We start from the raw sequence: 14732 nt of genomic DNA on the forward strand, positions 1-14732 counted from the left end.
TTCTGGCTGTATTTTCAGAGAATATCTTATGATTGCAAAAAAATGTTATCGGGATAATATTTTACTTTCAAGCAGCTCAGGCTCCTCCCTAAAAGAATATTCATACAATTGATAAAGCCTAGTGAAAATTTATCAACAGTTACTAGAGTAATAACTAACAACACAAATTTCCATTTTCTCCAAAAGCAATGCACGAATACAGATGGTGACTAGAAATCGACCAAAATCCCCTAGTTTTATCATACAATACAATTCAAAGTGAAATATGCAAAGCCATTGCCGATACACTTTCTCTTCTAAAATGGAATTGACCCTTTCTGCCCAATGTTGATATATTACTCAGAACTTTCAGCACTCTCCTCCACCTTACCACCTGAAATGCAGCAAATTAACGAGTTAGAAAAAAAGTTCAAAAGAAATTTCAGACCCAAAATGAGGCAAAAATTAACTAGAGTTAATGGTCAAAAACACACCTAAACTATCATTTTTTCGCGAGTTTCATACCTCACCTATCCATTGCTCCTTTACCTCTCTAAACTATCACTCCATTTGTATTAAAACACAAACTCGATGCTGAGTTGGCCAAATATTTGGAATCAGTCAACATCAAGCACGTGGAGTCCAACTCAGCATCGTAGTAAAGGGAACAATGGATAGTTGAGGCACGAATTTCATATCTCAACTATCCATTGTTCCCTTTACGTACCTAAACTATTACACCCTTTGTATTAAAACACAACTCGATGCTAAGTTGGCCAAATATTTGAAATCAACCGACAACAGGCCACGTTGAGTCCAACTCAGCATCGTAGGTAAATGGAACAATGAAATAGTTGAGGTATGAAATTTGCGAAAAGGTGATAGTTCAGGAACGTTCCAACAACAACAATGTATTCCCACAAGTGGGGTCTGGCGAGGGTACAATGTACGCACACCTAACCTCTAACTTTGTGGGGTAGAGGCTCAAAAGAGACATAGGCAATGCAGGATTGCAAGATAAATAAGACAGCAAAATATCAAGATGCAAAACAAATGAAGCTAACACATAGTAATACACACATAAGGTGTGTTTTTGATCACTAACTCAATTAACTAACCATCTTCTTCTTGTTCCTCAAACTCCCATTCATTATCATTATCATTACCATTACCGTATCGTTCATTCAAGAACTCCACAGCTGATTTAGTTAAAACACACCTCGATGCTACGCAGTGCCTAAATAATACTACTAAATAAAGTAAGACAACAAAATAGCAAGATACAAAACAAATGAGGCAACAGATAGTAAATACACATTGTAGAATAAGAAACTACACGCTAACTAAATAACGAGCTAGGAAAATATCGAAAAGAAATTCCAAACCCCAAAATGAGCCAAAAACTAACCATCTTGTTCTTCTTCCTCAAACTCCCATTCATTATCATCGTTCCCGTATCGTTCATTCAAGAACTCCACAGCTGATTTAGTGAACACCAACTTCTCAGAATCCAGTATATCAAACAAATTCAAAGTTCTTGGTGTCAACATCTTCAATGTCCTAATATTTCTACTAGAAAGAATCACATTTTCATCAATTTCAGTCATTAAGAACAAAGCTTTCTCTTTAGGATCCAAACCCCATCTCCTCATTAACTCAATAAACTCTTTAGTCTTTGGTTTATCAAACTTATCACCAAATTCTTCAACAACAATAGCATTTTCAACAGCACTTGAAAGTGCAGTTGAAATAGCAAGTCTTTTTTCTTTCTTGTTTATCTTAACTGACCAATCTTTAGGCTTAGGCCCAAACACAACACCACCACCGGGCCTCAATGGTGTTCTCTTCGAACCTTGTCGAGCCCGGCCCGTTTTCTTTTGTGGGTATGGTTTAATACCACCACCACGTACTTGAGCGCGTGTCAGAGTTGAAGCAGTACCAGCGCGTGCGTTACGGAGGTCTGTTGTGAGTCCACGGTGGACGACGGCGCGTGCGGTGTCGAGTGGGGCGGATTTTATGTTGAGCGTTGTGGACCCCACTTCGGTGCCATCGAAGGATAGAATTGGAATTGTGGCTGTGGCTGCTGCTTCTGAACGGATAGTGGTGGTGGCAGTGAGGGGTTTGAAAAACACGCGCTGCTTTTGAGAGTGGATGTTGCTTTTGGGGTTAGAGAGGAAAATGGTGGAAGAAAAGAAAGATAAAGAAGTAGACATTGTTGTTGTTGATGTTGTAGTGAAGGAGCAAAATTGCAAAGCTTAAGGATAGGGAGGTGATAGAATGTGTTATCCACAAAGGAAGAAGGCTATTTCAAAGTGCATTCATATCCTTTGTTCAAATATAATTTGGCAAGTATCGAAAACGGGACAGTACGAAAATATGACCCTAAAGTATTTCTAATTGAACACATATGTTATTGTTAATATATTGATGTAATAAGCAAAATTGACCAAGTGTGCCTTTAAAGTATTGCGAAATTGAGCAGAAATGTCAAAATCATAACGGACAAAGTATAAGCTCAATTTCGTATACCTTTTTCGCTTATTAGTCAGTTAATCGAATTAATTGGGGGATTCGGTTAAATTGAGGATATATTTAGACCCACGATTAAATAATAAGGACATATGTGAGCTATATTATTAACGAAATAGATATTTATTCAATTTACAATACTTTAAGAACATACTTGGATATCTCTTGTAGTCTCGTGTAAAAAAAAAAAAAGGTTTTTAATTAGAGGGTAAGAGACAAATAAGTAGGCGTTTTGGCCATAAGAATTATTCACTTTATTCCGGATTTTTTTTTCACTTTTTCACTTTACAGCGTTTGGCCATAAGAATTCCGAATACAACTTGAAGTTGTATTCCGGAATACCAAAGTTTCAAAAACTTATTTTTCAAAAAAATTCACTTTTTTACAACTACATTTCACCAAAAACTATAATTTTAAAAAATATGGCCAAACACAACTCCAACTCTAAAATTCCAAAAAAAAATGTATTTATGGACAAACGGGACCTAAAACTTCTATGAAATGTGTTTTTCATTTTTTCCCTTTCAATGCTAGTCCTACAGAAGTTCTATAGAGCGTTTGACTGAGCTTTTCAGAAGCTAAAAAGTTAACTTTTTCCTCAAAAGCACTTTTGACACATTTGTCTAGCATAACATGCTATTTTAATATTGATTAGCCAAACATAAACTGCTATTCTCTAAAATTATGTTTTTCAAAAGAAAATTTTGGTAAAAAACACTTTTCGGCATAAGTAGATTTTGAAATTTTGGCCAAACATTTTATTAGACCCAAACAATGAGAGATGAGAAAAGAAAAGAAGAAAAGAGAATGAGAATTCTCAACTTTGACGAAGTGGGTTTCACTTTCAACAGTATGCCCTCGTGGTCAGCTACAGCATCATGAGCCCAGGACCTTCATTTTAATTGAGGCCTTTTGCTGCTGCATAGCCCATAGGAGAAATCTATTGATTTCCTTTCAATTTTGCATGATATATGCTAAGCCCAATCCTCTGGTTCCTAGCATGAGAGCTAGTCAGCCTGAGGAGCTTTTGGGCCGCAAGCTGCTAGACTCAATTAAATCTGGGGAAAGACCGCACATGCCCCCTCAAATCAAAATAATTATCCGCTCATACCTCTATTATTTTCACACCCTCAGAAAAAATCAAAAATATTTATTTGAGATGCTCCCAATTATGATACCAACATGGTATATAAATATATTTAAAGACCACCGATGGTATTTTGTATGATAAAGATACGGTTAATGAGAGCTTGATCACTTTAAATTCTTTTAAATTATACCTTCATGATACTATTACGGTATATAAATATACTGAGATGGTATCATGGATGATCATTTTCATTTATTCAAAAAGACACACTTTTCTAGAAAAAAAAAAAACCCTCTATGATACCATCATCTCTATACATATATTGTGATGGTATGAAGCGAGGGTTCAACTTGAACCCATGGGTTTTAGAATAGGGCAAAATTTAAAGATTTCCAATGAGGTGATACTCCTCAGGATCATGGTATATAAATATACTGAGATAGCATCATAGAGAATTGTTTCAGTCCTTCTATTAGTCCTCCATGATACCATCGTGATAGATAAATATACTGCGATGGTATTACGGAGGAAGGAGTTTATAAATATGCAAGGGGAATGTCGGAGTAAATATTTCAAGGGTTGCTGGGGGGTAAAATCTATTAGTCCTCCAACATACGAAATTATTTTAGAAGGGACATGGAGCGGGTAAATATTTTATATTTTTGGGGGATTCAGTGATGGTTTCCCATTAAATTTTGAACTCATAATTTAATTGTACAATGAGTTCTCTATAAGAATTTTAAAGCGTAAATACATCAAATTTAAATTTGTATTTGCTTCTGAAACAAATGTTCGACTTACAACAACGGCTAAGTTAGGAACTTCCTTAACGGTGTTCAAGGGTGTTTATATTTGTATAGAAATAATTTTTGACCGTGTATTACGTAATTTTTTGACAAAAAATGTTCAATTTGTAGCTATGCTTATAACTTTGCGGAGAGTCAAGGCACGATAGCCTGAACTTTGTTGTGCAAGTCGCAACCATATGAAACCTTGAAAACAAAATATGTTGCTTGCTACAACATGTAAATATGATATGATCATGTTAAAATTTATTTACATCTATTTTGTACACCACTTAAACTCCATTTCGTAAATAAAGGAGGAATTTATATCATATTAGATTTTCTAGCTAAATACATCTTAAAATTAGATAAGATATTTCACATTAAGGATGGCCATTCTGCACTGATATCTAGAAGAAGAAGAAAGTTGATAGGTCCTTAAAAAGAAATTTACATTGATTTGGGATTTACAAATGCCATGGCAACTTCATATGATTATTATCTCAATGACTATTCATAAAGCATAGATTCACAAGGTTCTTCCCATGAAAATTCGCTACATGCACCAAGAAAGTTTGTCAAATCTTCAGTATAATAATCAGTGGACCAAATATTCATATCATCATCACTTGGAGTGGAACAGTCCATGTCTGAATCAATCCAACAATCATGTTCAAGATAAGACAAGTTAGTTGAATCTTCTGCTTTCATTTGCTCTAAGAAAATTGAATCATTGGTATTAACACCAGTAGTATTCTCTCCTTCTAAAGACTCAATCACACTTCTTAATAATTCTTCATCACCTGCCTCAAATTGTGGCTCTTCAAGAAATGACATGAGAAGATCATCACTAGAGTCACTTGTTGAGTATTCGAAACCATTAAGGTCACTATAATTTGAGAATTGCCCAAGATTTTCATTTGTGCATAAGGCTGACATGTTGAATATGGGATAAATAAAAGGTTGAAATTGGAAGAATCGGAGAAGATTGGCTGCAATTGACAAATAAAATTTAGAGAGGAAAAAAGAGTGCAAATGACTATATTTCTCTGAAGAAAAATTGGCCTATAAGTATGCATATAAAATTCGACAGCTTTGATACTAACACATGGGGTGGATCCATTATTGATGATCTAACAAATCATGTGCGTCTTAGATTCTAGATTGACAGATTGTACATTTTCATGGAACTCAATTACTAATCAAATAATTGTAGACGTGACATTGAGTTGTCCTTTAGTACTACAGAAACATAGTTGTCTTCATTTTGCCAAACATGATTTTCGTTGCGGTTAGGGTGAGTTGTCATTCAAGAATCAGGAAGGGACTTTCAAAATAATAAGCACATGTAGACATCATATGAATTATTTTTGAATTAGAGAACATTGTAGTGAACTTGGAATAAATGGTCTGTCTTAAGGCTCAGCACTAATAATACTGTTTTATTTGACACGGCAACAGTGAGACAACATAATTCAAAATTGTGTTTTCTACAACTTCGTTTCCTTTTTTTTTTTTTTTCTTGTAACCTTGGCATGACAAATGAAGAACATTTGGATGACCTTTAAAATTATGATAGGGCCTTTACAGCAGAAGCTTCTTATTATTGAATCTCACAAAAACCTGAACAAAGTTTTTAAACTATGCAACTATGCAAGTATCAAATGTATCTCTAGGACACACAGATAACCAATGAGAAAATGTGGGAACATTTCCAAGTTGGAGCACATTATTTTAAATATTTTGTTTTTTTATTGACGAAGAGCGGAAGAAGGATCAGATATATTGATTTTAAAAAAATTGATAGGTCAAGATTGTTGGATGTGTGTAACTAAAGTCCCACAAGGTAGAAAAAGAAAAGTTCTTAATAAGGTTTTAGTTCTTTCTTAGTGGTGTGAGAGCGCTGTAAAGCAGTAGCATAAGACCCAACGCGAACAATATCACGTCGTACTTCAAGTATATTTGGGTTGTTTTAGCCGAACGATTGATATCAACGCTTGATGATTCGGCGAGACAAGTATAAAAATGACGGAGTAGTGCATATGTAAGGCTTGGCTAAGTGCCTTTGCTCATCTACAAACATGTTTGCTTCCTTTTACATGTAGGCTTTTGCAGACGCGTATACAACCGATGGACCTCGGCGATCATCAATACTCGGTTGATATGGATGGCACACAGACACATAGTTAATATCCAAATTAGCAATGCATGGTGATGGGTCATGTGAAACTTAATTCAAGGAAGAGATTGTTGGGGGCGCGGACAAGGTTCCACATGAAAAGTAGAAAAGAAAAGGACGCAACTTATAATTAAGATGCTGGATATTCTTAATGGTGTGAGACACTACAAAAAATCGAGCAAGGCTTGGTCCCATGATACTAAGAGCATCTTTGGGTTATTTTAGTCCAACAAAGATAACTCCACTTTCTCCTAATGTAGGAGGTAATTTTGTTATTTACCTGAAAGTTCAAGGACGTAAATTGAAATTTACTCTTTTTTCTTCTAGTGTAGTAATTTGAGACCTCAATTGTTGAGTGATTAATAAATGAAAAGCATGCAACAGGTATGCCTAAGTTGTTTTACCTACAAAAATGGAGTAACGGTGTCTTTATAATTGTGCAGGTGATATGCTCAACCTATGATCAGGATGGTTGCTGTTAGGTGGAATTTTCTTGCACTTGGAACTTGGAAATTGAACACTGATGGATGCTCCAAAGGACATCCAGGGCCAAGTGGAGGGGTGGACTAGTCAGAGACCAAAGAGGCAATCTTATAACTGCTTATGCATCCTACTTGGGCAACATTACAAACAATATGACTGAAGCATTAGCTCTTAAAATTGAAATTGAGTGGTGTCTGAATAATGGAGTGAATAAGCTGAAAATTGAAAGTGATTCAAAATTACTGGTGGATTGGATACTAAACAAGTCCAAGCCTCCATGGAACTTGTCAAATATAATAGAGCAAATCCAACACAACCTTGAATCCATACAAGAAAACTATCAATCACTGCTGCTTCATAGAGTGTAATAGAGCTGCAGATAGTTTGGCAAACACTACTAAAAAACTGACAAAAGTTGACGAAAAAAACTGACGGACCGCGTCGGTTTTTTCAATGAAACCGACGGGAAACCGACCCTTTACTGTCCGTCGGTTTACATAGCCTCGCTTTTTGAAAACCGATGGACCGCGTCGGTTTTTTTTTGCGACGGAATTGAGTCGTTTTTCTAATTTAAATTTTTTTGTCTTAAATAAAAAAAATATAAATTTTATGAAAAAACCGGACGCAATGCGTCGGTTTTTTATTTTAAATAAAACCTGACATTGTGCGTCGGTTTTCTAAAAAAATTTAAGAATTAATTTCGAGAAAACCGACGGACTGAGTCGATTTTCTGCAAAATTTCTTGCATGCAATTCTTGCATTTTAAACCACACACTCAAAAACCGATCTGAAAATTTGCTCAAAACTAGCATTAAAATGCTCCAAATCAATTCTAAAAGAGCTACAACACAAAATCACCTAAGTAACAATCAAACACATCAAACACTATCTAAACACATTAAATACGATCTAAATAGACCTTCAAAGTTCAAAAATATTTAAATGTCCAATCAAAAGTACCATTAACTAGTTCTACATAGTTTTAACATAAGTCCATAAAGCATAAAACATAAGTCCATTATGAAATCCAAACTAAAACATAAGTCCCACGACTATATAAATGAACCCTAACTTCACTCCTCCGGTTTCAAATACGCCTTACACCGTGACGAGAACAAGCACACCTAATTACCCCTTCATTTTGAAAAGGGTGAAGTGACATTGCATGTGTGTAAACTTGTCCACAAATTCATCGTGTACACCCACGATCACTATTATTTATATTATACATCCACATACGATCCATCTACAAAAATGTACCCACAAATTATTGAGGTTATAGAAATATATTTTAACTTAAGAATTCTAACTTAAAATATAACTTAAGAAAACACAATCCCAACCAATTCTAACTTTGAATTCTCAATAACAATTCCTAACTTTTTAATAACTTATGGATTCTAACTTTAATATAACTTTTAAAAAGCACAATCCCAACCAATTCTAACTTTGAATTCTCAATAATAATTTTAACTTTAATAACTTATGGATTCTAACTTTAATTCTAAAAATTAAAAAGTAAATCTAGTCAAATAAAGTCTACATTTTAGTTTAGAGGTTATAGAAATATTATGACTTAACAATTCTAACTTTGAAAAGCACAATCACAACCAATTCTAACTTTGAATTCTCAATAACAATTCTAACTTAAATAACTTATGAATTCTAACTTTAATATAACTTGAAAAAGCACAATCCCAACCAATTCTAACTAAGCTAACACAAACACATTGACAATGAACATAGCGCATATATATATATATATATATAAAGTAAACTAGTCAAATAAAGTTTACATTTTTTCACAAATTTAACAATAATTTAAGAAAGCACAACACCAACCAATTCTAACTTTCAATTCTCAATAACAATTCTAACTTTAATAACTTATGGATTCTAACTTTAATAACTTATGGATTATAACTTCAATATAACTTTGAAAAGCACAATCCCAACTAATTCTAAAAATTGAAAAGTAAATCTAGCCAAATAAAGTCTACATTTTAGTTTTGAGGTTATAGAAATATTATAACTTAACATTCTAACCTTGCAAAGCACAATCCTAACCAATTCTAACTTTGAATTTTCAATAACAATTCTAACTTTAATAACTTATGGATTCTAACTTTACTATAACTTTGAAAAGCACAATCCCAACCAATTCCAAAAATTGAAAAGTAAATCTAGTCAAATAAAGTCTACACTTTAGTTTTGAGGTTATAGAAATACTATAACTTAACAATTCTAACTTTGAAAAGCACAATCTCAACCAATTCTAATTTTGAATGCTCAATAAAAATTATGGATTCTAACAAAAAGCACAATCCCAACAAAAAAAAAAAAAAAAAAAAAAAACTAGTCAAATAAAGTATACATTTTTGCATGAATTCAACATCAATAATATTACAAACAATGATAACTAAGCTAACACAAATAAATTGACAATGAACATAAAATATAGCACAATCTCAAGCAAAAAAAAAAATAAAAAAAAATAAACTAGTCAAATAAAGTTTACATTTTTTCACAAATTCAACATTAATAACATTACAAATGATGTTTAACAAAGCTAAATAGACTAACATTAGGCCTAAAATCTACAAATAAAACTAAAATTGAAAGAATTTTAAAAGCCCTAATTTAAAAAGAAACTACCTCAAATTACAAGTTAAAAACGGGGGCCGGGGTAGGTGGGGGTTGGGGTTTGCGCGGTGGCGGCGGGTGGGCGGCGGCTAGCGGCGGGTGGGCGGGCGTGGGTAGAGGGGGTGGGCGGCGGGTTAGGGTTTTTTATTTTAGAGAGAAGTGGGGTTTTTTTTTTTTGGGGAAGATGGCAAATGATATGCCAAACCCGTTTCTATCATATTGTTAAAAAAAAAATCGACGGAAAAACTCAGCGCGGTCGAGTCGGTTTTATTAAAATTTTGACCAAATTTTGACCCAAAAAAATTAAAAACTCGACATAGTCCGTCGGTTTCTTTAAAAAAAATTCGTTTATTAATATTTTACAAAACAAAATGAATTATAAATTATTTAATATATTTTTAAAAAATTAATTAATTTTTTTTTAATAAAATCGAAGTGAGACGTCGATTTTTGTAAAAAAAAAATTGGCAGATAATTTCAAAATTTTGGGGAAAAAACCGACGTTGTCCGTCGGTTTTTTAATTAAAAAAATAAAAAAAAATAGAAATACAGTGCGTCGGTTTTCCATCGGTTTTTCAAAGCGACGTAGTCCGTCGAATTTTGCCAGTTTTTTAATAGTGAAACTGGGGCTTTAACTGTGGAGGCAACACTTGGATGAATAGTTTTATTTAGCAAGAATTACTAGGGGAGATCAAGATAGACAAGATGCAATTACCCTCGTTCAGAAAGTCTTTTCTAAAAAATTATTTTCATGTTCATAGATCAATGTATAGGAACTATCTTTTGATGTACCTTGATCCCTTCAAGCTTTAGGAATGAGGAGATGAGTCATCTCCTCCACTTAGATAATTTTTTTGAGAGCTTGAATGAAATCCTACTTCAAATGAGATGGAGTATGTTCCATCAAAGTAGGTGCAAGCTAAGGGATTATTATCCTCTGTTAATGTTTTGCTGATATGAATAAAATTAAGTCATACTCCTAGTATGGGGGTGGCTAATTTTTACTAAAAAAGATAAGCTTTAAAATTCAGATTTAATTTTCAAGATAGATTGAGAAAGCACAAGTTACACAAACCAATTAAGTTGTGGGACAATTAATTAGCTGCAATAGTACTTCTTTATTGAAAACTGTGAAGTGTAAATCAATAAAAACAATATGATAAACAAAATTTACAGTTGAACTAGCAGTAATGATTCGAATCGAATCAAATATTTTACACTAAAGAAAAAGGGAAAGGAAAATTATACAAGGTTCTCATACTATTGGCTAATATCTACCATTGCCAAGTCAGTTTGTAGCCATAGAGAATCATATATTTCCTCCTCAATAGGAATGCATGTTAGTATTTGAGAATAATCACTGCCAAATTGAAAATCAATCATTTCATTGTTACTGGGACTAGTTGAAAGTGACATCTCCATATCCATCCAGCTAAAATCAACATCAACTATTTCTGAGCTATTTTCACTGCCCGTATCGTAACAATCTAGATTTAGAGCAGAAGGGTTATTCATGATGGTAATGGGATATTTAAGCTCTGCTTCTAGAGATTGGATTAAACTTCTTAATTTCTCATCGTCACAGTATTCCATCTGGGGTTCATCAAGAAATGACATGAGAATGGCGCTATCAATTTCTGGTAAGTCAGTGTCAACGTTGATACAGACGGGGCAGTTTTCTGATGCCAAATATGCCATGATCTATAGAAGAAAAATTTAAGAGAAAAGAAGGGTTGGGAAATTGAATAATGAATTCGAAGAAGTTTAGAATAACAAGGAGTTGCTTGAACAATGATGGTGTATGACAAAACTTTAGAATGCCCATGTCAAGAAAGCAAAGGTTTATATATAGATCAATTTCTTAGGCTGGCAGCAAGTAATAAATAGTAGTAATATTAATAACGATTATCTTATTCAGTTCTCATCCACTACTTTGAGAGTGGAGAAGCTGGTGGGACAACTAATTTTAGGATTCAAGTAAATCGACTATACATATTTTAATAGGATATTGGATAGCTTTGTCTCATGTCAGTGCAGTTTTCGGCCAACATGATTGTCTTTGATTATTGGCAAATGGCACCCCATGCTTTAAGAAATGTTTTGGGTACTTTGCATCTTGGGATTTTATTTGATTTCTTCCCACTATGAGTGATACACGGTACATGTACATGAATATTAGATATCCCTATCGACGCTGGTGATTAAAAAAATAACTAATATGACGATGCATTATTTTTCAAGTGTCCCACTACTGAACCCCCAATATATTCCACTACCTTAACATGATTTCACTAAAGATATTCAAAACATAACTAAGTAAACATACCAAGGAGATTCAACATATTTTTACAAAAAAAGACTCCCTTTGCTCCCCTTCCTAAAGGCCTATACTGTTTCCCATTTAAGAAAAGTATTTATTGTATGTACTTCCTCGGGATTTAACGTTTCTATCAATTAAATTCTCTCTCTTTTTCTTCTTCTTATGTTTAAAACTTGATTAATTTGCCAAGTGTATGGGAGGTAAATGGTAATCTCCAAGAAAGGGATGGCATGGTGCAATGAAGATGTTACCGTACAATAACGGACACTAGTACCAGAAGCAAACTGGATACAGGGAACATGAATATTAGTTATAGAATAAGAAACTTTAATTAGCTCTATTATTTGAAGGACATGATGGAGCATGCAGACCGATGTACACTGAATCAAAATTTTGAACCTGCCGACTATATATATATGGCTGTTACATAATGTTTATCGAACGCTTTGACCCATTATTTTTAATTTGAAGTACTTTGATGTGGTCCATGTCATACCTGCGGACATGAGAAAGGCAAAAAGATTAAAAGGCGTAAATAATGAAATAACAACAAAAGATAGTAATGGTGAACCATCAATGATCAATCACGTGTGGGTTCGCCTTGCCCATGATATGCATGCTGCCGTGACATGATATACTACCAAATGGAAATGGACTATTTTCCAATATTGAGTGATCTTAATTATTGTACCATCTCCTAGGAAAATTAGTTAATTTATTATGAGTATGGACACTACTAAAAAAAAAGTGAATTTTAGAGGTACGTTTCTATCAAAACATCGTCGGAAATATGGATTTTTTTCAAGCCAATTTCCGACTGATTCTAAAAAGATCTGTCAAAAATTTGCGTTTTTTTAGTAGTCATACTTAGAGGAAGAGTAGAATCCTTTCTCTATTTTTTTTGGTAGAGAGATCTTTACATTTAAATATTACTTAGTACTAATATGTTTCATTACAAAATGAGAGATTACTGCAGAATAAGAATCTATATGATGTGGAGTAGTCATGGTTATCAAATAGTAGCTTGGTTTATTTAAGATGGTCTTTGTATACGGTAAAAGTGGCATTAATGCTTTGAGAACCGGTGAGACAGGGATCGAGGGAAGGAAGAAGCAATGCTAACGCTGAGCTAGGGGTATTGCATAAGGGTTGATCGGAAAAGTCGGAGGAAAGCCGTAAGGTTCGATTTATCAAAGCAAAACTCTCAATCCATGACCCGGTCGCTTCTCCATGGCCGAGTTGATCGTGGCCGTTAGTTTTTTCTCCATGGCCAAGTTGATCGTGACGTTATGGTCCACATTGGCGGTCGATTTTTTTGATGGACCGTTGGTCCTGTTGATCGGTTATTGACCGCCACATGTCAAGACCGTTCCGCCCATAACGTCGCCAATCGTACGGGTGTTAGGCCGCACGACCCAACCTTATCCTTTTAGGCTTTTTTATTTTGGAACTTTATGTTGTATGAAGGCGGCGATAGGGCAGAAACTATAAATAGGGCACTTCCCTACTTTTGGTTAGCCTTTTTTCGGATCTAGAACATTATAATAGAAATTATATTGAAGCTCTCTCTCTCTCTCTCTCTCTCTAATTTTGGTCCGGATTTGTAGTGTTCTTTGGCTTGATTCATCCATCCAATACGATATAGTACCACAATATCCATATATATTTAGCTTGAATCCATAATATTAACATATTCGTCCAAGTTATTAACATATATATTTATATATATAAGTCATTGTACACGAATCCACATATACATTCCCCCAAAAATCAAAATAGATTAAAGTTTGTCCACATATCATATACCTCACTTACAAATTCAACTTATTACCTAATTTCGGGGTAAAAGTTTGGCGCCCTTGTATTAAGGGCTAGGATAATAGTGTGTCTTTGATCTCGGTTTCTATCATCGCCCATTAAGATTTTTCAATCTCTCGTTCGTCTCCGTGAAAACGGACCAAATGGCAAACAAGTGATAATACGAGTCACGTCAACAACGAGATTGTGGACAGAAAACGAGAACAAGTACAATGATTACCAAATTAACCCATCGACCCAAACCTCGTTGATTCGAGGAGGGCCTAAATCGACGATTAACACCGTGAACCGGAGAATAAACAACAAATTACCACGATCCTTAAATACTCACAATTCAATTACTTTGTCCCTAATGAAGTCGTAAAGTGCCGAATACCCCGTGATGACATATTAACTTACGTCTAATTTTTGGAAATATTTGTAGAAACGAGAAAGGGCCGACTTCCGAACAAGGAGTCTCGAAGCAGCTCCGCCCAAGCAAAAATGACGAAACGGCTAGAAGACCAAAGGTGTTGCCGAACCCGGCAGGGACGAAGCACGGATGGCGAACCAAGGGTCCGGGGGGGTTTCCAGGGAAACGAGAATGTTAAAAAATTGGGAAAACGGGAGACTCCCAAGGAAAAAGGGGGGAAAAATTAACCCCTGGGCCGATCCCGGGCTCCCCCCTTCGAAAAAACCGTTCGGAGGTACTTCGGAGGCCTTTTCCTCCGGTACCCTGTTGATCCGAAGGGGTTCAAAATGCGGGGTTCCGAAATAGACGGGACAAGGACCCTGGGGGAAAACCCTGACTTCTACACCCCTCCTAAAAGGTAAGAAAGGGAGAGATTAATCGGTTTTTGAAAAAAATTTGGAGAAACCTTTTGGAGCTTGACCGGGGACGACCATTCGCCCCAGCATTCAATCACT

At 34.8% G+C, this 14732-nt stretch overlaps 2 protein-coding genes across 4 annotated transcripts; both read right to left on the reverse strand.

Moving 5' to 3' along the window:
- Positions 1-45: 45 nt before the first annotated feature.
- Positions 46-2360, reverse strand: LOC132037915 (large ribosomal subunit protein uL4c). Of its 3 annotated transcripts, none has more exons than XM_059428563.1 (3): positions 1480-2360; positions 1098-1198; positions 46-373 (listed from the first exon to the last, which is right to left on the reverse strand). In XM_059428563.1, the coding sequence occupies exons 1-3, from the start codon at positions 2190-2192 to the stop codon at positions 336-338; spliced, it is 852 nt and encodes a 283-aa protein (XP_059284546.1). In that variant the 5' UTR covers positions 2193-2360; the 3' UTR covers positions 46-335. The 3 variants fall into 3 exon arrangements, with proteins under 3 accessions (XP_059284546.1, XP_059284547.1, XP_059284548.1); XM_059428564.1 differs by having other exon boundaries at positions 1098-1132; positions 1417-2358; XM_059428565.1 differs by lacking the exon at positions 1098-1198 and having other exon boundaries at positions 1388-2357.
- Positions 2361-10846: 8486 nt separating this feature from the next.
- LOC132037112 (uncharacterized) lies at positions 10847-11733 on the reverse strand. The gene has a single exon (XM_059427570.1). The coding sequence runs from the start codon at positions 11384-11386 to the stop codon at positions 10949-10951; it is 438 nt and encodes a 145-aa protein (XP_059283553.1). The 5' UTR covers positions 11387-11733; the 3' UTR covers positions 10847-10948.
- Between the last annotated feature and the right edge of the window lie 2999 nt (positions 11734-14732).

Source organism: Lycium ferocissimum, chromosome 11 (genome assembly GCF_029784015.1).
Source record: "Lycium ferocissimum isolate CSIRO_LF1 chromosome 11, AGI_CSIRO_Lferr_CH_V1, whole genome shotgun sequence".
Taxonomy (NCBI): domain Eukaryota; kingdom Viridiplantae; phylum Streptophyta; class Magnoliopsida; order Solanales; family Solanaceae; genus Lycium; species Lycium ferocissimum.